The sequence below is a fragment of the Thunnus thynnus genome, chromosome 14, assembly GCF_963924715.1.
Source record: "Thunnus thynnus chromosome 14, fThuThy2.1, whole genome shotgun sequence".
Lineage (NCBI taxonomy): Eukaryota > Metazoa > Chordata > Actinopteri > Scombriformes > Scombridae > Thunnus > Thunnus thynnus.
The window spans coordinates 14,011,276-14,037,019 of NC_089530.1; the positions used below are offsets into that span (position 1 = coordinate 14,011,276).

At 40.5% G+C, this 25,744-nt stretch overlaps 3 protein-coding genes across 8 annotated transcripts in view; 2 read left to right on the forward strand and 1 right to left on the reverse strand.

Annotated features, from left to right (window-relative positions):
- The first annotated feature begins 667 nt into the window (after nucleotides 1-667).
- Nucleotides 668-9,887, forward strand: vstm4a (V-set and transmembrane domain containing 4a). The gene is made up of 8 exons (XM_067610018.1): nucleotides 668-968; nucleotides 2,168-2,629; nucleotides 6,236-6,289; nucleotides 6,398-6,505; nucleotides 6,602-6,635; nucleotides 6,719-6,867; nucleotides 7,547-7,614; nucleotides 8,366-9,887. Exons 1-8 carry the CDS (start codon nucleotides 920-922, stop codon nucleotides 8,525-8,527), a joined length of 1,086 nt encoding a protein of 361 aa, XP_067466119.1. The 5' UTR covers nucleotides 668-919; the 3' UTR covers nucleotides 8,528-9,887.
- Nucleotides 9,888-11,461: 1,574 nt separating this feature from the next.
- The window catches only part of wdfy4 (WDFY family member 4), a 39,005-nt gene continuing 24,722 nt past the window's right edge, over nucleotides 11,462-25,744 (reverse strand). Inside the window, exons 48-64 of the mRNA XM_067610016.1 lie at nucleotides 25,569-25,654; nucleotides 25,423-25,485; nucleotides 22,057-22,099; nucleotides 21,747-21,866; nucleotides 21,408-21,525; nucleotides 21,190-21,299; nucleotides 19,740-19,890; nucleotides 18,589-18,680; nucleotides 17,197-17,406; nucleotides 16,955-17,075; nucleotides 15,332-15,489; nucleotides 14,210-14,368; nucleotides 13,932-14,111; nucleotides 13,476-13,658; nucleotides 12,873-12,969; nucleotides 12,065-12,194; nucleotides 11,462-11,849 (exon numbers count right to left, since the gene is read on the reverse strand). Of these exons, the coding sequence (XP_067466117.1) occupies nucleotides 11,786-11,849; nucleotides 12,065-12,194; nucleotides 12,873-12,969; nucleotides 13,476-13,658; nucleotides 13,932-14,111; nucleotides 14,210-14,368; nucleotides 15,332-15,489; nucleotides 16,955-17,075; nucleotides 17,197-17,406; nucleotides 18,589-18,680; nucleotides 19,740-19,890; nucleotides 21,190-21,299; nucleotides 21,408-21,525; nucleotides 21,747-21,866; nucleotides 22,057-22,099; nucleotides 25,423-25,485; nucleotides 25,569-25,654 (2,085 nt within the window). The 3' untranslated portion in view covers nucleotides 11,462-11,785. The remainder of the gene's footprint in view (nucleotides 11,850-12,064; nucleotides 12,195-12,872; nucleotides 12,970-13,475; nucleotides 13,659-13,931; nucleotides 14,112-14,209; nucleotides 14,369-15,331; nucleotides 15,490-16,954; nucleotides 17,076-17,196; nucleotides 17,407-18,588; nucleotides 18,681-19,739; nucleotides 19,891-21,189; nucleotides 21,300-21,407; nucleotides 21,526-21,746; nucleotides 21,867-22,056; nucleotides 22,100-25,422; nucleotides 25,486-25,568; nucleotides 25,655-25,744) is intronic.
- On the forward strand, nucleotides 22,119-25,370 carry lrrc18a (leucine rich repeat containing 18a). 6 transcript variants are annotated; one of them, XM_067610023.1, is made up of 4 exons: nucleotides 22,119-22,259; nucleotides 22,678-22,697; nucleotides 23,194-23,319; nucleotides 24,418-25,370. In XM_067610023.1, the coding sequence occupies exon 4, from the start codon at nucleotides 24,422-24,424 to the stop codon at nucleotides 25,238-25,240; it is 819 nt and encodes a 272-aa protein (XP_067466124.1). In that variant the 5' UTR covers nucleotides 22,119-22,259; nucleotides 22,678-22,697; nucleotides 23,194-23,319; nucleotides 24,418-24,421; the 3' UTR covers nucleotides 25,241-25,370. The 6 variants fall into 6 exon arrangements, with proteins under 6 accessions (XP_067466124.1, XP_067466121.1, XP_067466122.1 ...); XM_067610022.1 differs by lacking the exon at nucleotides 22,119-22,259 and adding an exon at nucleotides 22,275-22,325; XM_067610020.1 differs by lacking the exon at nucleotides 22,678-22,697.

Below are 25,744 nucleotides of genomic sequence, written 5' to 3' on the forward strand. Positions count from 1 at the left end.
ACTTTGTTAAGGTAAGAAAAGAGTAAACCACTTTGTCAACCCAGCCAATACATTTTCCACTGAATCCATGCTTTTCAAGAGAATCCTATGTATAACCTAAAAGGTTAAATCTGTTGTGTAATCCCATTTGGCTTTGGCAGAGCTCGAAGCGCCAGCAGAAGCCCTGCCTCAGCAGTTTAGCCTGCCCAATAAAGCAGTAGGCTTCATACCACTGGGACAGTCTGACGACCACAGCCAGAGACAAGCCCATGCCACTCTGTCCAACAGCTAGACTGGGAGAGGTCCCACCACACACACACACACACACACACACACAGAAGCACATCCATATAAATGCATGAACACATTACTACATGCAGAAACAAAAACACAGAGCGCACGTACATGAACATCAGCATTTGCTCTTTGTGAGCTTTACTGGGAGATGCAAAATGAGCATAACCGCTTGACTTTCAGAGTAGCTTGGATGATGGAAAAGCATGTTCAGTGCTTTCTTATAAAGTATATGCTTCTCAAAATGACTCACAATGTGACAGGCACATGCACACACGCAAACCACAAGACTTGACCATCGCATTGAAGTACTGAGGTTTTGGGCCTTGGTCCAAGACTTCTCATAGGAACACAGGAAATGACATTTCCTACGTTTTGCAGGACACACAGTGAGAGAGAAAGAGAGAGACAGACAGACAAGCAGAGAGAGAGAGTGAGAGAGTGCTGGGAGAGAGAGAGTGGGAGTTTCTAAGTGGGAACAGAGCATTTACTGTTTCATATTACACAGAAAAGAGGAGAAAGAGGAGAAGAGTTAATGGTGGGTAAGGGCTCTGGTGGGTCGCGCAGTCAGTCTCTGTTTTGAATGTAGCTGCTTGTGTGAGTTCTGTGCAGTTTTCTGGGTTTATGGATTCGCTGACTGTGGAAAATGTACTTCTCTATAGTGGTCCTTGTCCTGACTAAGGCTCTGGTCACAGGTAAGTTGACCTTGTTTACAGCAATAATACAGCAGTAAGAAAATGAGCGAGCAGGAAAGAAATAAAGGAGTAACGTGATCTATTATCTAACATATGTTTAAACAATAGATGTTGCCTTTATTATAGGACTTTCATAAGAAGACATAAGGAAATAAAATACCTTCTAACAGTAACTGAATATATGTAAACAATAAAAATTATTACTTCAAAGTTCTTTTGCAAACTTGGTAAAAGTGTAATTGTTTAAAACCAACAGTAGAGTTAAGGAAGTCCGTTCTCTGTAATCAGAAAAAACCTCCATAGGTTTCCAAGTGGGCATTGCAACATTTCCCACCCTGTGATCTTTTGGTATTAAGTTGGTTTAAGTCTCTGTTGCTGCTTTTGTTGTCACATTAAATAGTGGAGGACAGACCCTGAGGGAGATTCCCCAACTAACACAAAAAAGCAGCAATGCAGCATGGGAGCCCAGATGGTCCCTGTTATCTTGTCGTGTTTTTGTCTTTTAGCCTGTTTCGTGGTGGGAGGGGGACCATACGGATGATGAATGTTTCCCACCTGTAGATTCTCTTTGCCTGTCTGATCACACATATTGTGTCCAGACTCCATGTCTTTGCTAGACAGACTTGACCCAGCTGGCAGCATAAAAAGACCAGTACCTGCAAATTGGGGCACACAAAGGCCGATTTACTTGAATTCTTAGTTCTCTTTCGTTTTCTTGCTTTTACAGACTGAATTCCCATCTAATGATGGAATGACATATGTAAGTAGAACCAGTGATAGTGTGAGCTGTAACACCATAAATCCTTGCAGCCACTGTGGGTGTGCATATAAACATACTTTGTCTAAATGCTACAATTATGTTTTATTGGCAGGAAATCAAACATCTTGCAAAAATGAACTCAGACTTTTTCCATGTGGGGCACATTACCAAAGCTTGTTAATTACTAATTTAAAAAGCAGGGAGGAGTCACACAAGATACCAGATCATACAGCGTGCTCATGTTTAAATAATGTGTTTCATGGTTGGTTTGCTTTTATTCTGTCCTAAAACAATATGTGCATTACAAACTTGCAAAAAGCGCATACAGTATGTCCAAACAAAGACCATAGATTCAATATAGTTTGATATGTAAAGACAAAAAAATAACAAAAAAAACAAAATGTACATGACCTTAACTTTTTGTGTCTTTTGTCAATAGAGGTATGTCATGCTCTGAATGTGACAGTGATCCCTGGGCCTGTTGTCATGGTAACAGAGAAAGACAACCTGACGCTGTCCTGCCTGGTATCTCAGAGGAAGAGGAGCAGCAGTGTCCTCATCCTGCGCTGGTTCTTCTCTCCTCTGGCTGCTCCCACTCTCACGCCTCCTCCTCCTCCTCCCTCTGCTCCGTCCCCCTCTCCTCCTGCCGTCGAGCCCTCGCAGTTTCTGATTGTGAAGATGGGCATAAAGAAAATGAAGCTGTACGGGAACTACACCCGCCTTTTCCCCCAGCCAAAGTTTCGTCTTTATGAGGAAACAGAGGGAGAGGTGTACCGGTTGCGGATTCTCAGTGTGACGGGGATGGACCAGGGTTTCTACACTTGTAGGGTGCAGGAGATCCGCAAACACAGAAACACATGGAGAGCATCGTCCAATGGTACCAGCACCACACAGCTGACAGGTAATCAGATGTGTATGTTTATACACTGGGCTCCCCATGTCATATTTGTCTGTGGGAAGGATCAGGGGCACATTTTGTCTGACAGTGAGGTGAAAGATGAGATATGGAAGGCCTGGGACTTGGCTTTGGTCAGTTTTCAGCTGTTTTTTTCTTCTTCTTTTTTTTAAGAATAAAACATGTTATCCAGGCTGTTACAGCTGTTGAGCTCCTTTGTCAGAAAGTATCCTCCCTGTTTTAGTGTCCATGAGCAAGATGTTGAAACCCTACATCAACAGGGCAGTGGATCTGCGCTTAGCAGATTTGGGAGTCAGATTGCAGTTTTAAGCCATTTGTTAGATCAAATGCAATGAAGTTTATCAACATCTTTTTTAAATTTAATCCTCACTTGGTGCACGCGATTAAAAACAAATCTCTCATCGCCATCTGACATCACTGCTTCTTTTTTAAATACTTTTTGCGCAACAAGAGAAAGTGAGACACTGAGGAAAAAAGGGGATTTCTGGTTTTACGAAACTAAAAACATTTTCTCTGGAATACCTCTTTCCAAGGAATTCCCTTACAGCCACACATATTCAGCTGAGGCACGCTGTCCGTGTTATCTGGCAGTGGAAATAATAACTGAATTAAGGAAAAGCAACAGTTTTTATTAGAGTACAAAGGGCAAACAGAGATGTGTAGCATATATTCACCGACTCTCTCTTGGCTATTTGCTTAAGTAGTGCCTGTGTGTGTTTGAGTGTGACCCCAATCTTCTGGCATTTCCATCTCAAAACAATGAGCTCACACAGCCAAACCACACTCAACAATATCGCTCTCTGTGTATGAGTGTGAGGAGTAAAAGGTCGAGTGTTGCTGAGCTGGCTATGTTCGAAAACTCTGAAATACATGACGTCAGCATTCTGGGTTTACTTTTATGCAAGCCTCAGGAGAAAATTCAGTGAAACTTATTAAGACCTTGCCAGGAATCTGGGAGAAATCAACAATAAACAATCTTAACAAATCTGGCTGAGAACTAATTTAAATCACATGCAGTGATAAATGTACACTGAATTATTGAGGCACACTGGATAAAGGGGTGCAATAGAGATCCAAAATGCTGCTACCAGGCAATGGGTGTGGCTACACCTGACACAGCTGTAAAGTTTACCTTTCACTACCTTTATGCCAGAAAAGCGAAGAGCAATTTGACAGAACCATCTGACAACGCCCTGCCCTAAATTCAGGGCAATGTCCCACTAAGGAAGCCACGCAACCTCAGGCATCTCCGACATGCATTGACCACAAAACCAGGAACACAAGAGCTGACATTATAAGGGCAAACAAAGAGAAAACTAAGTTATAACTGTAATGCAGGGAACCCCTCAGTCTGTAGGAAAGGCTACACCCCACTGAGATCATTGGATGGCTTTTAGTCAAAAGATTTTGCACAGAGGGGAGATTCTCATCTCTAAATTGGGACTTCAGAGTATATGAACCTAATGGTCGAGTGCTTGCTGCTGCTTTTCTAAACTGGTCAACTGAGCAGACAGTCTGCACTGTTAAATTAACTTTTATAAGCCACTGCTGTCTGGCTTCAGGTTTCTAACCCCTCATGGTACAGAGGATGGCTTACTTTTCTGTGCTGTGTCTTCACCGCTGGACTGGGGTGAAAGCACATGAGCATGAATCTGTACCTGATGGTTTTCAGCTTTGCATGAAAACCTGTGCAGTATATTTTTTGCATGAACTTGGCTCGGTTGGACGTGCATCTGGACGCATATGTAGAGTGTATACTGTACTGGCTGCCTAACAGACAACCTGTTAACCCTAAGCTGCGTGCACTGATCAGATGTGGGATTTAGCATGTGGTTAACCACATTGTGAAGATAGGATATGTGGTCTACTTGTATTAACTGTTAACTGCTCACATTGTCAAGAAATGCCTTTTAAATGTACCCAGCTACCTCGTCAAATGAGTAAGACTAGGGCTAAGACTACAATGTGTCCATTTGGCAAGTATTTTGCTCAGGCCATCAAGAGTTTTCCTGTTGTGGAATAGAAGGGAGGGACAAAATACCAGGAATGTCAGGCGATCTAATCCAATCCAATAAAACATCAAAGACTGGCCTTAAATAATTACCGTACATTTGAATTAACACTTTCATCACACATTTTCATGAAAAAACACTATCCGAGCACTTTATTAGGAACAATCCATTCCATTGAAAGGTGTTTCTAATATTTTGTCCACCACATTAACATACATGAAGGGGGCAAAATATTGGGAACACTTTTAAATATAATGCACTCCAGTACACCACCCACTATGACCTCAAAAATAAAAAGTAGAATTATCACCTTTCTGACAATGTCAACAAAAACTGAAAATGTATAGGCTTCATAAATGTAGAGATCATGGCAGACCTGTTATATTAGATTGAATTAGATTTCACATTTGTTCCTAATAAAGTGCTCACTGAGTGTATTTTATTATTTTTTTAAACATATAAAAGCATTGTATTATATTGTAATATTGTCCTACTAATTTATCCATTCAATGTATGATTAAATTTGTTTTTTACAGAGCACCAGAAGTCCTGAAAGATGATATTTCTTTACCTTGTGCCCACAAAATAACTTGTTTACACAAGATAATAACTTGTGCGAATCAATTCAATCTTTTGGTATCTTTTTCGGTGGCTCTTTAGTTTTTAGTACACATATTTTAGAAGAAAAAAAGCCAAACACCAGCAGCAGAATCTTGAAAAACACATCACTTGTGTTCTTGTGATGTTATAAGTGTATCTTCTCCTGCCTTTACTGCCTGTAAATTTGATCACATGATACATGTGATACAGTTTTTCACTTTCAGTCACAACACAAAAGCTACTGTGTTGCTCCCTGACATTAATTAACATGATATTCAGGCCACATTTGACAATTCCGCAGGCAGTTCAGTGGTCTGTAAACAGGCTTGAAGTCAATTAGAGTTAATATCTTATCATTTCTTATTAATATGTTTATCAACCTGTGTTTAAAAGACATATTAAAAACTCATTATGGGGAGCAGAGACTAAGTAATTTATATAGCCTCTGTTCACTCTCCTCAACCTCTTGCTAAATACCCCTGACCTATTTGCAACTAATCATTCATTGGCGCATACTGACAACAACTTCCTTATTCTCTTTTTCCACACTGAGAAGAAAATTAAACATTAAACAATTGTGAAGCGACCAACAAAAGGAAGCAGAGATGCAGCGCAATGGGGAACCCCCAAACACTGTCCAAGAACAGCAGTACAGCCAGGCCCCTGTGTGGGTGTGGGTGTGTGCATGTGTATGTATGTATGTGTGTGTGTGTGTGCATGTGTGTGTGTGTGTGTGTGTGTGTGTGTGTGTGTGTGTGTGTGTGTGTGTGTGTGTGTGCATGGTAGCTTTGGCTAATCCTGCAGCAGACTCTCCCTTCATGACAGCGGTTTTTATATTTCTGGAAACCACTAAAGCTGTCTGCTGTACTGGGTCACTGCCCTCAGACAACAGCCGTTTACAAAGATACTCAGTCTGGGCACAGTTTTCTGTCGTCCACATTCTGTTTTTGCTGACTTTTTGTAACAATTGTTTCTCCAGTGCACTTTACCCTTGAGAGCAGTAGCAGTGAAGGACTGTGGCGTTTATTTGCAGGTACTGTGTTTGTCTTCAGCTAATTCTGTTTCATTTTACAATATAAATGTCTTACTTTAGTAATACTGATATCTTTTTTCTGAGGTTTTATCTGTCTCTGTTTTCTAGACGTGTATGTGTGTGCCGTGCTGATCTGCTCACTGGGCCTGCTGTCCATCTTCCTGTTCACGCTGGTTCTCACCTGCCAGTACTTTTACAGGAGACACAGACTCAAAGGTCGAACCATTCCTTATTAAACCTTCACATAATTCAACATGAAACAATAGTGGCTTTGCTATAATTTAACTTTTTTTTGCACTTTTTGCTCCACAGCCAATTATCTTCTGGTCAGGTGTCCAGAAAGCAGGTACAGTATGTCTTCACCGATAAAGAGTATGATTGTCGTGGTAGAGACTGTCTATTAAAGTTAATTCTGTTTGCTCCATGCAGCTCAGGAGAGACTGTAACCAGCTCCAGCAGTTCATCAAGTTCTTCCCCAAGAGCAAAAAGGAAAGACACGAGACAGAAAACTGACAGAAAAGTCACAGTAAAAGCACCTGAAGTACCAGAGGAGCCACCTCCACACATACCAGCCAAAGGTAAAGCAACAATTTGAGGGGGGGATGTGTCGTCTTGGGTATCTTATATTCTTTTACAGGTCAATATGTCTATGCAGTGAGCCAAAATGGCCTGTATTCTTTGAACTACAGTACAAAGATCAGATATGTTCACAGTCTAGTCTTTTGGGATACAGTGGTTCAGTAGTTAGTAATGTGCCCTCACAGCATGGGGGAACCTGGTTCACTTTCCAGTCCTGGTCTTTGTGTGTGGAGTTTGAGTTTCCTCCAAATATTCCAAACATACTGGAGGCATTAGAGTCACAGGGGGAAGAGAGGGGCTCCAGCCTCCTGTGACGCTAAGAAAATGAATAAGTGGGTAAGGAAAACAACAGTAAATGAAGGTATCCAGCAAGGACAAAAGCAGAAAATGATAACCCCAGTATAATTCAGTTTCCATGACGAAAACTGCATAGCTTGGGAGACACAGGGAGACCGACAGAAAACAGAGTGAAACTTTATACTGTATTTGGGTAAAATCCTGCTGAGTGTATTGTCTGAGGTAAAATCAACACTGACGCTGAAAATGACAGAATAAAGCTTGTATTTCTGTAATAAACAATACCTTGAAAACCACATAGTGCATACACAAGCAGTACATATTTGTAATTTCATTCCTCATGGCTGTTTTGAGTCAATTAAGGTTGTCTCTGTTTTTCAGTGCCGGTTCCTGCAAAGAGACCTCAGAAGCCCAGAAGGTTAAAGACTCAGCCAAGGAGATCTGCCACTGTAAGTCTCCTCATCTTCACCCATCACACAGGTTCAATTATTCTATTTCCTGTGTCCCCTACTTCCATTGTATAATTTATTAAACATACGCATTTAATAGATTTCTTAAAACAAATGTATTAACATTTTGAAATAATGTTTTTTTCAAGCACGGAGTTGTTATTGAGATACATGCAAGGGGGAATTTGTCTCATGACTGCATGATTGTCTACAGGAGTTTATTGCTGTCTCTTCATTCAGTTATGAGCTTGATAATTCTATTTAGCTTTATTGCTTCTCAAACACAATTACTTATTTAGAGTGCTTCATTGGTTTTATATCTACAATAAAAGTGTCAAACAAGTATACAGAGAACAAAACTACTCAAACTAAGGATCATCAGTATTTGTACTGATGCTGCTCTTGTGATTTTGAAGATGTGCGCATTTGCTTTGCACGAACATACTGATTAGATTAGTCCAACTTGGAGGATCTGAAGATGTTGGATAGGACTCCTATTGTACCAAATGTTTTTTGACTTAACTGAATGTTCCGAGAGGTCGTACAAACACATACTTTCTGCTTCTGAACAGCACTAAAGAGATGTTTTCCATCGAAATTGAAAGAATACCACTGTTTGCTGAAAACAGATTAGTTTTCTGGGGGAAATGCTGGCATATCTCTGCTCACTATGTATATGCAGTACTCTTTTGCCTTATCTCTGATCTAAAGTCCTTCAAGTTTCTCTCATCATAATCCTCCTTTTTTCCAGCCTCGAGTATCACGAGTATCACAAGAGGATAGTCTGACATATGCAGAGCTGGAGCTCTTCAGACCGAGGCCAGAGCCCCCAGCCTCCTCCAGCCCTGACCCCACACCCTCCAACTCAGATACTGTGTATGCTCAGATCCTCTTCCAGGAGAAACAGCTGTAAACACAGCAGCTCTGGACACATGGATGTCATGGGACCTCCTGGTGAGGGTAGAAATTCAGTTCTCCTAACTGAATTGAGTGGCATCCAAAGGACTATATTTATGAACTATCAATATGGCATTTAGCATTTGATTTTTGGCTGTAAGTACACTACAATTGTTGGTAAATGGGATGAGGGTTTTGTGTTTCCTCAGAGTGGTTCCATTCCAGCACAGCGGTTTTTGGGTCTTATGATTCTGTTGTTTTGTTTGTTGGCATCGCCGGCCTGTGCGCCAGATGTTTAATGCTCTAACTGTTAACTATTCTGTATAAACTCAGGAGACTGTGTGGAAAGAAATCGTTGTCCAGGCTCTTTTACTGCAGTGTCATGAGGCACTGTAACACTGTGTAACACTCGGCTTTTTAAATGCATTTATAATTACACTACTACTAATACACCAAATTAATAAATATATGCCTGGGTATGACATTCAAAGAGTACAGTCTTTGCTTCCCATGAATGTTGTTTATAAAATACGTTTAAATTGGTTTCGATTCTGTGAAAATTTTCTGGTATTACAAACAGCTGCAGTTCATCCAGTGTCTTACATACACGGCAGTATATATCACAAATCACATTACCACAGGCCTACTGAGAACCTACTGATTTAACAATGTGACAGACTGAGAAATGAAAAATTAACAAGTTCTGTAACTTATTAAAGCAATAGCTCGACAATTTGGGAAATATGCTTACTCGCTGTCTGAGAGTTAGATGAAAAGATTGATACACTTCACAAATATCTGTTTGGTAAATTTGAGTCTACAGCCAGGCAGCAGGTTAGCAGGTTAGCTTAGCATAGCATAAAGGCTGGAAACCAAGGGAAACAGCTAGCTGTCCGAAGGCAACAAAATCCTTCTACCAGCATCTCTAAAGCTCACTAATTCATAATTAATTATATCTAGTTAAACTGAAGGATAGATATTACAAGTTGCAAAAACTTCAAAAAGTAACTGTTCCTGGCAAAGAAATATTTCAGTAAATAACCATCTATAAAATCGCAACTTATTTTAATACTCAAGAGCTTTAGAGGTGCTGGTTGGCAGACTTTGTTTGAGTCAGGCTAGCTGTTTCCCTCCCGTTTCAGGTCTTTAGCCTAAGCTAAGCTAACTGGCTGCTGGTTGTAGCTTCATATTTACCAGACAAACTCTCGGCAAGAGAGCAAATAAGCCAATGTCCCAAAATATAACTATGGATATAAATGTAAATGCAAAAGCAGATATTTGCCAAAACATGAGAAGGGTCTAATGTAGGCTAGTCTTGATATTGATTTTCTACCAAGAGGTAAAAAAAAAAAAAAAAAAAAAAAAAGGAACAGAAAGAGCACAGGGAGTCTTCTGCTTCTGATTTGGAAGTCGTACCAAAATGGCAGAGGCATAAACAGCAAATAGGAATTCTGGAAGCAGCAGGCATTATGCTCAAGTACCCCAGAAAGGTGAAGGGTGTGGGCCATTTTGTGAAGGTCAGTGTGTGAAAAATGGGATGAAGATAGAGACACATCCACACCCTTTCTCTCTGTGAGTGGGAGAGAACGAGAGAGAGAGACCATCATCCCCCACAGTTCAGACTCACTGACTAGGATGAACCCGCTAATGACTACATTTATTCAAATTAGACTAATTGTAATCATGGTTAATAATTAGCTTTACAGTGCATTATAATTGGGTTAGGCTACAAGATGGTTCTGCCTAGGTGCAATAATTTATTTGATTTAATTATTCTGAAGAACCCAATGGTTTGACATTTCATATCATAAAACCAGCGGTGTAGAGAGAATGGAGATGGCCGTTGTCTTTAGAGAAGGTCATTGCTCGCTCTCTGGGAAAATTATGAGGACTATTTTCCACTCTATTAAGCTACTCCACTTAGCACAATTAGCCACACACACAAAGGTTAAAGACACAGACCTCTTCCTTTATGATAGAGAGGAGTGGTGCATGTGCATGAGAGAGGAAGCCAGGCACAGAAAGAGACCGAGTCTCCACAATCTTGACAATGTATCCTTATTTAAAATGGTAAATGGTTGTTTATAGGGATATCAGTGCGAGGATGAGTGTCAGTATTGTACTTTTCCGTAGAAAGATCAAAATCAATGTTTAGAAAGGGTTAAGTTTCATACCGTCTCTCTTACAAAATAGGTCAGATTCACCCAGGAGTGTGTTGTGGAGGCCCAGCAGTGATTATTGTGATCATGTTAAGGTTTAGCTGATGAGGAGATTGGTGAGGCTAAAAAGGCATGCCTGTCCTCGATCAACCATAAACACACACCCAAAAAGGATACACTCGACAAGACCCAAACACATTTTTACATCATCCACAACACACACTTTGACATGATCACAATAAACTTGTGGAGGATAATGGTGCGAGAAGATCAAAAAGCTGCCAAATACTCATAAATGCCACATTACAAAGCATATTGAAAACACATTGTGAAAAACAAAGTAAGCCCAGTAAACTATTCGTAACTAACTAAACATCCTGAATTGCTCATACCACAAACATTTACAAAAGCAAAACAATACAACCCTTGTAGCATAAAATGCTGACATGTGTGCATGCCACAGTTTTTATTTCGTGAGAAAAGCATCTGCTCGAGCCCTGCAATACTATTAAAAAGCGTGTTTGTCAGGGAACGCTGGCGGAACATGCGTGCTGTTATTCATCATAACACACAATACCTCGTTTTCATCACGAAGCTCCCATCACTTTTCTCATCGAAATTCTCCAACATGTTTTGACAATTCTAGACAGTGTCCCTCGAGTTTTGCCTTTATAAAATAAAATAAAGTAAAATTCAATAAAATCCTAGCCAGCCCAGATTTCAGTCGTAATGGAAACAGTTTGATATTTTACACCGAGAGTCACAGGACAAGAGAGGATTTAGACAAATAGTCACCAATAACTATAAAGTTTTATTCAAATTTGTTGAAATTCAGTATTTACACAGAAAAAATACAGAATTAAATATTTATGTAAAGGAGGTAAAATATTCACTATTGTCTGAGACTTGAATGAGACAAATATTGTTACATTGTTCTCCCTGAATGCACACACAAGAAAAGTGAAATACAGCGTCTCTCGATGCTCAGATGGTGTCAGGCCTGAGTCACTGATGGATTTCACCGCCTGCAGAGGTCTGTGTCAGACTTCCTCTGAGAGGATAAAGGTAGAAGGTAGAAGCCCGGAGGCATGAAAGAGCTCAAACCCTGCCACCTCTCACTCACAGGTCCAGGTGAAAACTCTGCCCCAGGAATCACCTGCCAACAGAGTAGCATGGCTCCTACACAGAAGAGATTAATGTAAATCAATGAAGTAATATTGTAAAGTATGCAATAACACACATTAAATGCAGTACATGTAAGTCAAGGTTTAGTTTAAATGCAGTTAATTCATGATCTGTACAGTATTAGGGATGAAATACTGTAGTTTGGAGTGATTAAACATGAACTAAATCCCACCTCTGTTAGCTGTGTTTGTGCCTGTTATTTACTGTACCTGGATATGGCCAGTGTTGTGATAGCCGGATTTTTTTTGTAGCGGCGTTGCGACGCAGCCTGACTTCTGTTCAGCTCTTGACACAACACCAGATGTCTCTCCCAGCCTTTAACCTGGCACGAGCTGCTCGCTGTGGATACATCATGAGAATACCTCAATCTCTATTTATTACATAATCACAGGCCAGGTGTCCACCCTGTCTATAACCCTGACCCAGTGGTCCCAGTAAAAAAATTAAAATGTGCACTAACGCTTTGTTTATCTGCGGTCAGTAGGCTGTTAAAGGGAGAAAAATCCCTTGAATATAAATGCCTCAGTGTTACGTAAAGACTTGTCTCAATGTAATTTGCCAAGCATAATACTCCTATGAGGTGACGCGAGGCTGTAACCAACGTATGCCAAATTGGATCTGGGTATTATTGCTTTCTAAATTATACACGCACACACACGTCAGCAGAATTACTCATCAGTGTTTACTGCCTCTATGTTTAATAACTTTATAACAACATAATTCCTGCTAGCCCTAATGCTAGTGAGGGATGGGGTAAGCATTACAAGTGCTCATCTGGAAACAACGCTGTCTAGCTCTGAGATGAGCGGTTAAAAATAATCATCTCACACTTAAAGATTGATCTAATTAGATAGAGGCGGGTTTCTTTTTGAAACACAGAATAAAGGAAGCATTTCTTTCAGCTTTCTTGCAGCTTTCTTTTCAGTCAAGACTTACAGTTGTGCTGTTGTCAGCCACCCCCATCATCTTTGCCGTTATAAATACATCCATATCCTATCCTGTTGCCAGCAGCATTACCGTCTCTCTCTGTCTGCGCTGTTCGGTCTTGCCCTGGGGACACAGGCTCTTCTGGAGGGCCAGGTAATTGTGTTCTGGTGTACTCTGTCCTCCATATCTGTATGAGAGACACATAACGAGTAGCAAAATCAGACATAATTCAACATAATAACAAACACATGCATACGCACCGGCACATGCACACACACACACCCCATAACTCAAGGTAATAATAAAGTAATAATACCATTTATGTGTGTGTGTTGTGCGTGTAGCATGGACACCCACCGCCAAGTGAAGCCCAATTTAGAGTTTGCGGCTTTGATTGCAGAGAGGCAGCATATGTTTATATTAATCCTAAGCAAAAACAGTCACGCACCACACACACAACCCATATGCTGTTACTAATACCTCAATGGACATCCAAGTTGCTACCTGCAAGGCTAATGCCAAAGTAATGACTGCCATATTTGAATACTGTACAGTATACTGTATAATACAAAGAAAAACCTCTCCTGCTGACCTATTAGTCCTACAAAGAGCTGCCAGAGAGGGCTTTTAAAGACAGACATTCTTTCTCTCTCTTTCTCTCATCACACACACACACAAAACAACCCAACTCACCCGTATGATGCCATCTGCACAGCCAGTGACAACGACGTTCCTGGCATCCCACTCCTGCCTCTGTGTGAAGCTGACACACAGGATGTCTGCCTGAGGCCCGCAGGAAGTGTCAGTGCAGGCCAACAGCTGACCCTTCATCGTCCACAGGTAGAGCAGAGCCCCTGCACATGACGCGATCTCACCCTTGGACAGAGTAATATGGTGTTGACGCCCGTGTGCGCACCAATATACACAGAGATGCACAAAAAAAGCAATAAAAAGGCACACAAAGAGGATATGCATGCTGTCAACAATGAGAAGCCTCCCTTCCTCAAGCTGTGAGGTGAGTGGAGGGGAACAACACGGCAGCACTGAGCCAAAGACTACAACGAACAGAAGAAAGAGAGGATAGAAAGAGGTTTTTTTTATGGAGAAGTTGAATACGCAGAGAAAGATGTTATAAATAGTAGGACTTACTGTGAGCTCATTTACAGCCAGTGCAGAGATGCTAGTTGTGTGTCCTACTAGCTGGGTGACGTAGCTTAGCTCCTCCAGATCCCACAGGATACAGGTGAGGTCGCGGGAGCCACTCACTATCATGCTGTGGACCTCAGACACAGCCAAGCATGTCACTGCATCTGTGTGACCGTATAATGGCTATGAAGGAAAAACAGAGTTAGTATAAGTGTCTGTGTACATATCAGTCCGACACAAGGTAATTACATTGTGATAATCTCTGTTGCAGCCAGACTTACCTGTCTAAGTTTCATGTGGATGAGTTTGTCCTTGTTGACTGCTACGTCCCACACACACACCACAGTGCTGGTTCCTGCAGTGACGATGGTCATGGGGTTGGGACAGGCGGCGCACAACGTCTCCCCCCAGTCACACAAACTCTCACACACCGCAAAAGTCTAGAGATGGAAATACATACAAAGACCATCATGACACTGTGATAGGGTGTGTATGATGGAGTGACTTGTGTTTTGTCCTTTTGTGGAAACATGACTATCACCCCCATCAGGCATTCTTCACATATAAAACCCAGATTAAGGCTAGTTATAGCACAGCTAAATGTGTTAGCTTTACTTCAAGAGTAACTAAGAGTAACTAAACTCTTTTTCTCATGAAACTTTTAGACAGTTCTCATGGAAATATAAGTTTGAATAGCACCAATTTGCAACATGATGAGCACTAATGATCTTTCCGCAGTTGTCAAGAAATCCTGATAGTAGTTAAAACATTGTATTTTAAAGTGTTAAATTATTGCGATATCCACTTTATACCTTTACCCTATTTTAGAATTTTTTTTACACAAAGTAACCAGCAGGATTTTATACAGGGAGAGTTTCATGTAAACCCCACAAAGCCTTACAAAACAGAAGCCAACAGACAGACATCACTGAGATAAACACAAAGTGCATAAGGTTTTGCTAGGTGTTGTAAATAAGTAGGTCTTTCTGAATAGTGGTCAATAAATCAGTTGACACAGCTCATAGAGTGAGTGAAGATCATAAAGACCTCCTCACTGTTTAAGAGTCAGCTGATACTGATTAGCTGACAGTGCGTGTGGCATCAGTGCTCTGCCAGACCCAGTGAAATGCTTCATCTATGTTATTAAATTGGGGAAAATGCAGTGTAAGACTGATATTGCGCAGTATCTAATTGATACAAGGAAGTAAAAGCTATATATAAAGTTTAATTAATTTACCATTCCTGTTCTCACATTTGAAAAATTATCAACATTTCATGGCCATGAATGTACCGTGGGCTGGAAATAATTTGCACTTGTTTCATTCTGATTCGGGCTGGAAGGCTGGGAGAAAATACAAACAACGTCAAATTTATCTCCCTGTTTATCCCAACATGCTACATACCTTCTCTGTTGCATAGTTTCCGAAGGCACAGCTGTTGTCAGGGAAGCCCCAGCTGAAGAAGCAGCTGAACAGAGGCGACAGCAGGAGCCGGTTTCTCTCCAGGACCAGCACCTCTTTTTCCAGACACAGTATTTGACCTACCGGGCCCCTCGGCAGCTCTGCAGAAAGGTTGACAGTGTTACTGGGAGTGGGGCATCACTCTCGAGCAAAAAGTTGTGAAAAAAGTAAGAGGGTGTTTTTGAGATTTTGTCACTGAAACCATATGCAACTATAAAATAGTTATGGAATAAAAAAAATAAAAAAGTGACCTCATTCTGCCTTCAGTGTACCTGAGTAAACTTGCCTGGCCAAATAAAGGTAATAACTCTACAAAAACATCACATTAAGAGTTTGATATCTCAGTAAACTTAGAGAAAATTTCATAAAGTGACCAGAGAAAACTGGGCAATTAAAACAGCTATTCCCAGGTTAGACCAAGCTGAGGCTCTGTCCTAGGGGGACACCCGCATCCTGGACAGTACAAGTTGTATGTGAGTGTGAGTGTGTGTGTGTGTGTGTGTGTGTGTGTGTGTGCGTGTGTGTATGTGGGTGAGGCAGTTAGAGAGAGAGGCTATAATTGTGCCTGTAATTGACCTATTCATGCAGGAACAGGCAGAAATCATTATATCCTGTCGCCGTTGGCTCTGCCTCTAAAATCCCCAGAAAGAAGTAGTGTCTGCATTAGTCTTAGCATTCCTCCTCCTATTCATCTCTATCTGCTTATTGATCAGATCAGACACTCTAAGATTTAATATGAAATGTAATATGCAGGAATCTCTCCCTGAGCATTCGCAGATTCATCTCCTCTCCCTCAGTGGGCCTGTAGGGATATTCAGATTATTAAGTAGGGCTCAGCGGAAGAGTCATCTCCATATTGTAGCTCTAACAGATAGCTCCTTCTACCCTTCCATAGTGTAAATTAATCTATGGACTTTCTCGCTCTGTTTCAATGATTCCCTTGAGACTTGAGTACATCTTGTGTGTAATAATTGACATCAAATGGTGTGTAATAAAATAAAGGAGGAACAATACAAAGTAGTGCCACATGAAGATGACTATAATTGATTGAATTCAGTTCACTCAGCAGAAAATAGCAACGTTGATTCATTTTTGTGGAAAGATCTGTTGATTGAAAGGCTGTATTATGATTTGCTTTGATTTTATAGCTTCATTTAAAGGAATAGTTTGGCATTTTGGCTGAGAATACATAAAATATAGAGCCAGCAGCCAATTAGCTTAGCCTAACGACTGGAAGTGAGAGGAAACAGCTAGCCTGTCCAAAATGTTAAAAAATCCACCAACAAGCACCTATAAAACTAACAAATGAACCAAAGCATAAAAATGAGCATTAGGTGGATTTTATTGCCTTTAGACAGAACAAGGCTAGTTTTCCCTTGATTCCAGTTTGATGCTAAACTAACCTAATTGGCTGCTGGCTGCACTGTAGCTTCGTATTTGTGTACAGACATGAGAGTGGCATCACTCTTTTCACCTAAATTTTAGCAAGAGAGAAAATTAAATCATATTTTTCCAAAACTGTCATGTGTTTGCTTTCTGAGTTCCACTTTTATTGTCTAGCAGTACCTCTGAGCGGCTGGGCAGAGGCCTTGAGTTTGTCGAGTTTGAAGAAAAATGGAGTTGGATGGGGTGGTGATGATCCTTCTTTCTTGTTGCCACTGCGAGGTGGATGGGGCTTGGTGAAGAGCTATGGGAAAGACATACTGTATCATTCACGAAGAAGTATTATTTTAAGAGCAGTGTTATTATACACCTGCATGCAGGAAATGAACTCTTCCCGCTTCTCTCACTTAGTTTATTCTTCTTACCTGTTTGGGAACCTGGCCAAAGTTGCTGACATATCCCAAGATTGTGCTCTTGATGAGGGGGTCCTTAGCATCCTTTCGGCCTCTCTGGGCGTAGAAGTAAGGATGGAACGTGTTGAAACTTTCTACAGCTGCGGGGCCTCGTTGCCGGTACCCGAAAATCAGGTCAATCCACAGGTGGAGGTGGGAACTCACATAGTCACTTTCCAAGGCCTAAGGGAAACAATGCAGTGGATTGTTGCACAAACCAGACCACCTAGTCAAGTAATATTACAAAACTACTATACCTACACTGTGCAGTCTTAAATACAGCAGTATGCAGTGCTCTTTTTTTATTACAGTGGGACCAAAACCATCAGTCAAACTGTTAATATGAGAGTTTAGAAACACAAGAAACTTCTACGAGAATGCACAACCAATCAAATTATTCAGGTACTGTATGATTTCTTCCAAAAGTCAATTTAGAAGTCTAGAACAGCAGCATGCTGCACAGCTGTGTTATGAGCTTATCTTCATGTTAGAATTAAAGAATGATTTGGGTAGAATTAGCCAGAGATTGGTTTTGAAGAGTTAATAAGGAAAAGTGGGCATTATGCCAAGCTGTATCCTTGCACCCAATCTTAATAAACCCATCCTGGAATAGCAGAAAACTGAAAAAAAACAACCAACAACCATCATAACAAGGATATATTGTCCTGAGTTAATTTGTCTATGGAAGAAAAAAACAATCTTCTAAAGTCACTAATTTTATGAGAATGGTAGGCAATATGAGTAGTTCAGTAGATTACAGAGTGATAACCATCATAGATGCCCCAGGAATGGAAAAAGGGAGGGTCAAACTGAAAAAATCAGACCAACAGACAGAAAAGCAACAGAGATATACAATAACGCCACACAGGAAGAGAGAAGAAAGAGCTCAGAAAAGAGAGAAAACATTCAGCCCATAAACAGCTGGCAAAAATAATGGCGTTTGGTTCCTGCCCTGACTAGCGTTAAATAGCTTGTTGTCCTGCAGAGTCTGTCATCCAAACTTCAGCAAAATGGTATAAGCAAAACAACTGACCATTATATTTGAAAACAGTCAGTACTAAAAGAATTTAACTAAACCAAATTCAATAAGACAAGATGAGTTGAGAATATAAAGGATAAGACAGTGGCTCTTGTGAATAAGATCTCTCTCTTATACAGTGGTAGTATGAATTAAGACAAGCTGACTGACTGCAACCAACAGTATTACAGTGGATACTTGTTTTAGATACTAAAACAGAACATCTGTGTGCGTCAGCCACTGAGAATTGAAAAACATTATTAGGTCTTATGGGACGGGTCTTTCTGTGTAAAAGGCTAGACTGGCCAATAGTAACGGACAGCCTCAGTGAGGTCGGGGTCACTGACCTCACGTTGGATTCTAATGAACTCCTGGGGGTCGTCTTTTGCCCATGGAGGCAGCTCCACATCTCCCAGAGCGGTACCATCCTCCATACAGCCTACAGAGATATGGAAATACAGTACATAGAGCATGCTGGGTCACATCACATCACCATGTGTCAGGACTTCAGAGGCACCCAGAGGAGTTTTTGACCACTAGTGGTGAAACAGAGTGAAAGTCAAAAGTGCTATAAGGCAATGTTGTGGCACAATGTAAAATATCCCGAGCTCTATGAGTTAGTATCGCATCACAAGCACAAGGTTACAAATGGTTTCATGCTATTGCAGTGATCAAGTAATGTTTAAAAAAATGTAGTGATGCACAAGCAAAACACAGGGCAAAAAAGGCAGCTTGCCACCATAAAAGATGAAGGTTCAAAAATATTTTTTAACATCTGCTTTACAAATGTTTCATGAGGAAAGAAATGCATTCTCTGCATTTGTTCAGAGAATGTGTCAGAGAATTTACAAAGACCAAAACCAAAATGAATTGACTCCACTAACAAGTATTGGCTGTGTAGCCATAGACCATTATTATACATGGTTACTTGTTAAACTATTAAAAACACATCAACAAGGTATATTGTTTCACCAAACATGTTTCATCATTACACCGAACCAGGTATTGTAATTTATTTTGAGCCAATCCCAAATACTCACTGGAACACCAAAAGTGTGTTAATCCGCAGCTGAAACTAGTTCCAAACAAATGCACTATTTACTCTTGTTTAAGTAATGTTTGCTAAAAAAAAAAGAAAAAAGAAAAGAAAAAAAAGACAGTGCCCAGCTCTAGTAAAATTTTTAACCTTTTTTAAAAAAATAAATATTTGTGACCCATTTCTAACAATTTACATCTCAATAGGAGCCAACAGGCTTTGGGCTAAAAGGCCACAGACACAGTGGAGAATTTAGAAAATACTGAACTAAAACATTGACTAAAACATTGATTTGTTGACAGTATGAAAAATATAGAATTATGCAAGCCTTATCTTTAAAGCACATATTCATGACTAACAAGGGTACTTGCACAAGGCAAATATTTTAAAAGTAAATGTATAGTTTCCGTTATTTATTGGGATACACAGATTAAAAAAAAACAAAAACAAAAAGAGTCTGACCCAGCTGGATGTGGTTGGAGTTGAGCAGGAAGTCAGGCAGGTAGAAGAACTCTGGGATCAGCTCTCTGACGTCCCCCATGTTGTCTCTGGAGGCCGACTCCCACTCGTTCTTTACGCTGTGAAACATCCGCTCTGGGATATCAAACCCTCCCTGTGAGGAGATGAGGCACAACACTGTCAGACCCTGGCACACTGTTGAACCAAACTTTGCAACAGGCACATTAATAATCTGTTTCAGAGTAGTAAAACCATGTTTTATATCCTTATTTCCTGCTTACATAATACAAAGATTTGCTACTATTTGAAGGAATCATTTCATCTTTCTGTAAAATTTCATAATCTGTGATAGAAATCTCATGAGAGAGAATGTAATTTAGAATAAAACAATTACCTCAATGAATGAAAATAGCATATATACTGGTAAACTTGGTTAGAGATGTAAATCCAGTTATGGATATTACTACACACCCGTTATGCGCTTCAGAAGACAAAAAGGCATTGTAATTTACCAGACTAACATCTTTATTGCTTTATTCTGACTATCAAATATGCATGCCCTTTCATTATAATCAATTGGATGCTGTATTGTAAATTGGTAACATCTGTGGCTATTTGCATTGGCTTTTTTTTAGATGCTTTCTGTAATTATTTGCATATATATTGAAATCTCACAATAATCTGTTTTCATACCAAAAACAGCAGTGAAGCAGGATCCAGAGTGCTCAAAATAGCTCATATTAGAGTCATATTATTAGCAAGGTTATGTTTGAAAAAGAAAATGACACAGTGATGAATGTCAATGGGCATCTGTAGCAGTGGGTTTGTAGAAGGCCTGTGGGTTAGGGGAAACAGACTGATATGATACACAATGGACTGAACTTTCTTACATTTCTTAAGAAAAATCAAGACAAAACGTCTGGTGATCAGCAGTGATTACATTCTGAATTTGGCCTTATTTAATTCATACGGAGTTATATACATGTATTCATGTGTGTGTGAATGAGGCCTTCTCCAGATCTTCAGTTTATAAGATGGGTCTCAGATTCGTGCCAACAAAAGGCACATTTAACTAAAAAGCTTAAATTTTCATCATTAATCTTTTATAATAAGCCCATTGATGCCCTGATAATTATGCTGTAATATAAAGTTCCATTATAATGTGAACTGTTGCAGCTTAATGCACAGGAATGTTTGTTTAGTATTATACCTTTGCACATGATGAATGGTAGATCATAATGTGGGTTCACACAAAGAAAAAAAATCCATTTTCTATTCTATGAACATAAGTGGATTTTCTAAAAAAATATTTCCATTTCTTCCCCAGCCATTCACACTCACTATGGGCAGTGAGACACAAATTTATATCTAATATCAGCTTATCCACTTTCATAAAAAAGACCATGAGTTTACCTGGATGTATTTTTATATTTCCTCATGTCAGTGGCCTCACCTGCAGTGCCTGGAAGGTGTGTGAAAACGGCTCCATCCTGACAAGAAAGGAGGCCACGATGATGGCTGAGGAGTAATGGGTGCAGTAGTGACATCGTGCTGACAAATCTCCTAAAGAGTGAACCGGTTCAAAAGGACACATGGCATGTTGGATGAAAGGTACATTAAACAGCAAAAGCGAGACGAATGAAAAGTGAGAAGGTGACAAGATATCTTCACCCTCACTGCTCTCCACTTCTTCATATCTCTGTAGGAACATCTGTTTCCTTTTCTCTGTCTGAGCTCCCATTGGCTTAGAAAGATCACGGAAAGTTGCAGGATCTGACAGGTCAAGTGTCTATCCAGGACAGAGATAAAAAGGGGTATAATAGTATGAAAAAAAACCTTTAAGAAAAAAATACACACGGTATATAGTCCTTTGTAGACATTGATGTAAGCTATACATGTACATTTTAGCATGGGTTAACTCCTAATACTTTCACTCCCATAGTCTCTGACCTACAGTATAAAGGATATTTCCTTTGTGTAAGACAAAGAAGTTGCTGTGTGAGGTCCTACCTCTGACTGGTAGTCAGCTAGGACCCAGGGGAAAACTGGATACTGCATCAGGTCATTGTATGTCCTCCCAGCAAGAGTATTCAGATGCATCAAGTACTCGAAGTTACTTATCTCCCCTTTCTGGGGGACAGATAACATGATATGAAGTAGATAACACCTCACAAGACACAGGAATGTAGTTGTAAACAAAACTGAAACTGAATGACAGTTAAAAATTTGGCAATCATTAGTTATGTCGAAGGGGAAAAAATAGGAGCACAAACAACTCTGACAAAACAAAATGGAAGAAGAGCCGTGTTTATTGCATTACCTGCCATTTAACAAGGGCTGCCTTTTCAACCACTGGGGTCTTCCTGATGCACATAAAAACAAACACATTGAGTTAGCATCAGAGGCTGATCACTGAGCAATGCCTATCAACACAAAGTTTTTTTTTTGCTTGCTTGCTCTGTTGCCTAGCAACCAGTGTTGAAATGTAACACAGCAGAGTTCTGAACCAGCAGCAGACTGGAGGTGAGTGAGTGATTCAGGAAACAGAAATTGTGTGTACACAGCTGTAGGAGCAGTTATGGGACTGAGGTGAGCTACAGTGTGTAGCATAAATAGTGAGTAGAGATGTGGAGGGTGAAGGACATGGTGCCATCTGTAGGTTGTGAGGAAATATACATTGTGTAACAGTGTAAGTTGTGTGACTAGTCTCCATCCACAAACTGAAATGTTTGAAAGAGAAAGCAATATTTTCCGTGTACATCTGAGCTTTTTAATGACATGTGGCACCGCCTCACATAGTTAATGATTACTGGTCAAACAGGAACAGCAACAACAAATTTCTGTCATGAATAGTTTGCAGATTTCCAAGAAAAATATAAGATTTCCTGCTTCATGACTAAGACTCTCAGTAGTTTCCTCTACGTCTCTCTTTTTCTCTTAGGTGCTTGTTCAAAGACTGTTGTAAGTTGATCTTTTAATAAGCATTCACTCAAATAGAGAGGCATACTCTTAAAAGTTTCACTTTAACAAACTGCTGAGCACAAAACATGCTCAATCAAAATTCCATGTTTTTAATTAATCTACAATTTACTCATGGAACACCTATCTAAATGTGTTTAATCTAAATTAGGAAAGCATTCAACTGCTCCTGAAATCTCTTTTCCCTCTGTGGGCCAGTAACATGGCAATAAAGTCCTGGCGCCAAGCACCCCAGTTGCTAAGTAACGCTATTAAACAAGAGGAACCTTGACTTTCCAGGCTAGGGAAATGCTGATATACACAAACGGTGCATTCCTGATCTTTTCTCTTGACTACACCACAGCATTTTGTGAGATACAATTACCAGGTATTATGAGTACAACTACTAAATGCTGAGCAAAGTGGAAATGTAATTTATTTTATGATTTGTTGCTATGCTATAACAATATGACTACTGTTACTTTCTTTTTTGACACAGGGGTGAGAGGTTTCAAGCTAAAATGGCCGGTTCACAGGAGCTGATACTGTTGGTATGTTTCTAAAACTGAAGACAATCTCATCACTTTATTAACATCAACTCAGGAAAAAAGAAGATAAAAATATGGTGAGTACATATCTTCATTACATTAAAAATATATAAATGAAAGTTTATAACAGGGATATAGCAGGATCTGAACTGGAAAATGATATAGGGATGCATACAGCAAATAGATTTAGCTAAGAAGCGAGAGCCTACTTGAAGTGTATCCAGTTTCTAACTCCTCCCCTCATCCAATAACTCCTGACCAAATAATTTTGTAAAACTACACTAAATCAATCATTGCATTTGGCCCAGTATGTGTTATCTAATTGCAGGCAATAATTTCATGCAATAGCTTTCTATAGGAGGTTATAATGGGAACAAGCACCAGTGGATAACCTCTCTCATCCTGAGGATGATGAATGAGGCGAGAGAGGGCCTTGGGGTGTAACACAGACAAACAGACACACACCTTGCTCTCTGAGACAGGGAGGGGAGAAGAGCGAAGCCCTCATCACACTCCAAACACTCCCTAACTATCATTTATCAAAGTCCTGATTTGACTCTTTGTGCACACACTATACACGTACTGTGGTACAGTACACCCATGTATGTCGACACACTTGCATGTGGATGTCCTACACACATACACACACACACACACACCTTCCTTGCCTGAAAGCCCGAAAAGAGCCAAACAGCTCAATCAGTTGAATGGTGAGGGAGCATCAGCACTCATTTGTTTTTGCTGTTTTACCCAGTGTCGCCGCTCTCCTATTGTTCCCCAGCATTAGCCTTAATTAGAGAGTCATGCTCTTAAATACCCCCATGGGCAACACTGGGTGAGCACGCACTAGTGCAGACATAACACTGCAACACACACACACGCACACACACACACACAAACACGCACACACGTACCACTCAAGCTCTCAATCCTCAGAGACCATGCTTTCCCTATTGCCCGAGGCCATACATAAGCCCTTGTATCTGAATAAATCACATCAGCATTACACACACATACTTACACGGAAACATACACACAACACATTTATTTGCTATAGTACTGTGTGATGGTGTAGATTAGACAAATTATTGTATATAAGCCTCTTGGGGGCAACTATCACAAAAGTGAAGCTGAATTTTAAAGTGAATCATGCAGTAATTCTCTGTGTGTTGCAGTACCATGCCCAAAGGGAAGGGAGCCAAAGGGACAAAGGTGACTGTCAAGATTGCCAAAAAGGCAATACGCATGACACCAGATGGACGGCGCAGACTCACCCTTAGCAACATGGGTATAACCGTCTTCCCAAAGTGTCTCTTGAAACTGACCAACGTGGATGAGTTGGACCTCAGCCGCAACCTGATACAGAAACTCCCAGAAAACATTGGGAACTTTTCATCGCTCAGATGGCTGGATCTACACAGCAACAAGCTGGAGTCTGTGCCCGAGTCGATCGGCAACCTAGTGGGACTGACCCACCTCAACCTCTCTAACAACCGCCTGACCTCTGCAGCTTTACCCTCTACACTGGGTCTCCTTACCAACCTGAAGAGTCTCAATCTGGGAATGAACCAACTGGACGACCTGCCTCCCACTATGGTGGCTCTAGACAGTCTCCAAGAGTTAGGCCTGTTCGATAACCTCTTCATCAGCCTACCAGAGTTTGTGAAAGTCTTACGCAGTCTCACTAAGTTGAACGTGAAACGGAACCCCCTGTTGTACGTTCAGGGGGATGGTGAGGGGAAGCTGAAGGAAAAGCCAGAGGAGGACGTGTACCTGGTTCACGAGAGCAGCCTGTGTAGGACATGCCTTAAGAGATGTAAAGAGCAGACAGAAAGGCTTACAAGAGGAGGAGGAGGAGGAGGAGGAGGAGGAGGAGGAGACGCGTTTGAGGAGAAAAGGATAAGGACTTATTCAGGACTGATGGCACCAAACTCAGTGGCTACAGTCAATCAGGATGTGTGGAGAATAAAAAAGTTAGAACACAAGCCAATCAAATGACCTAAAAGCTGCTGGCATCATTGTTAGACAGCCCTACAAATTTTTATTATATGTGTATAATATCTAGCTATATGTTACTCACCTATTTTTCGATGTAATTCACATTTTAGTTAATAAAATAAAAGGAGTGATTACATTTACTGTCTTGAAATTTTGCTGCTTGATGACTGTGACTAACTTACCTAGCATTAGCGATGACCTCAGCAACCCCTCTGCCTTTTAATGATGACACTACCGCGCACAACCTGCGGGAGGAGAAAGAGGTAAAAGATTTGAGATCTGAGTCAAAAAAAAAAAAAAGACCACCCAATCTATATTAATGTGGCACCTTTTATATGCAGAGACGTGGTCTTTATTCAGGAACACCAGGAAGGCTGAGTGTCCGTTTCTCATGAAGATCTCGATAGCGTTGTCCTGATGGTGGCAGCAGTAACGGAGAGGGACAGTGGCTCTTCAGTAATTCACATGCGATGACATTTGTGTCTTGTACATATTTATATCTAA

What these genes read in the sequence shown, in the direction of transcription:
- lrrc18a (XM_067610023.1), top strand. Translation starts at nt 24,422, where the DNA reads ATGCCCAAAGGGAAGGGAGCCAAAGGGACAAAGGTGACTGTCAAGATT.
- vstm4a (XM_067610018.1), top strand. Translation starts at nt 920, where the DNA reads ATGTACTTCTCTATAGTGGTCCTTGTCCTGACTAAGGCTCTGGTCACA. An exon ending in GACTAAGGCTCTGGTCACAG is followed by an intron (nt 969 to 2,167) that starts GTAAGTTGACCT and finishes TTTTGTCAATAG; the next exon opens with AGGTATGTCATGCTCTGAAT. An exon ending in AGCCAAGGAGATCTGCCACT is followed by an intron (nt 7,615 to 8,365) that starts GTAAGTCTCCTC and finishes CCTTTTTTCCAG; the next exon opens with CCTCGAGTATCACGAGTATC.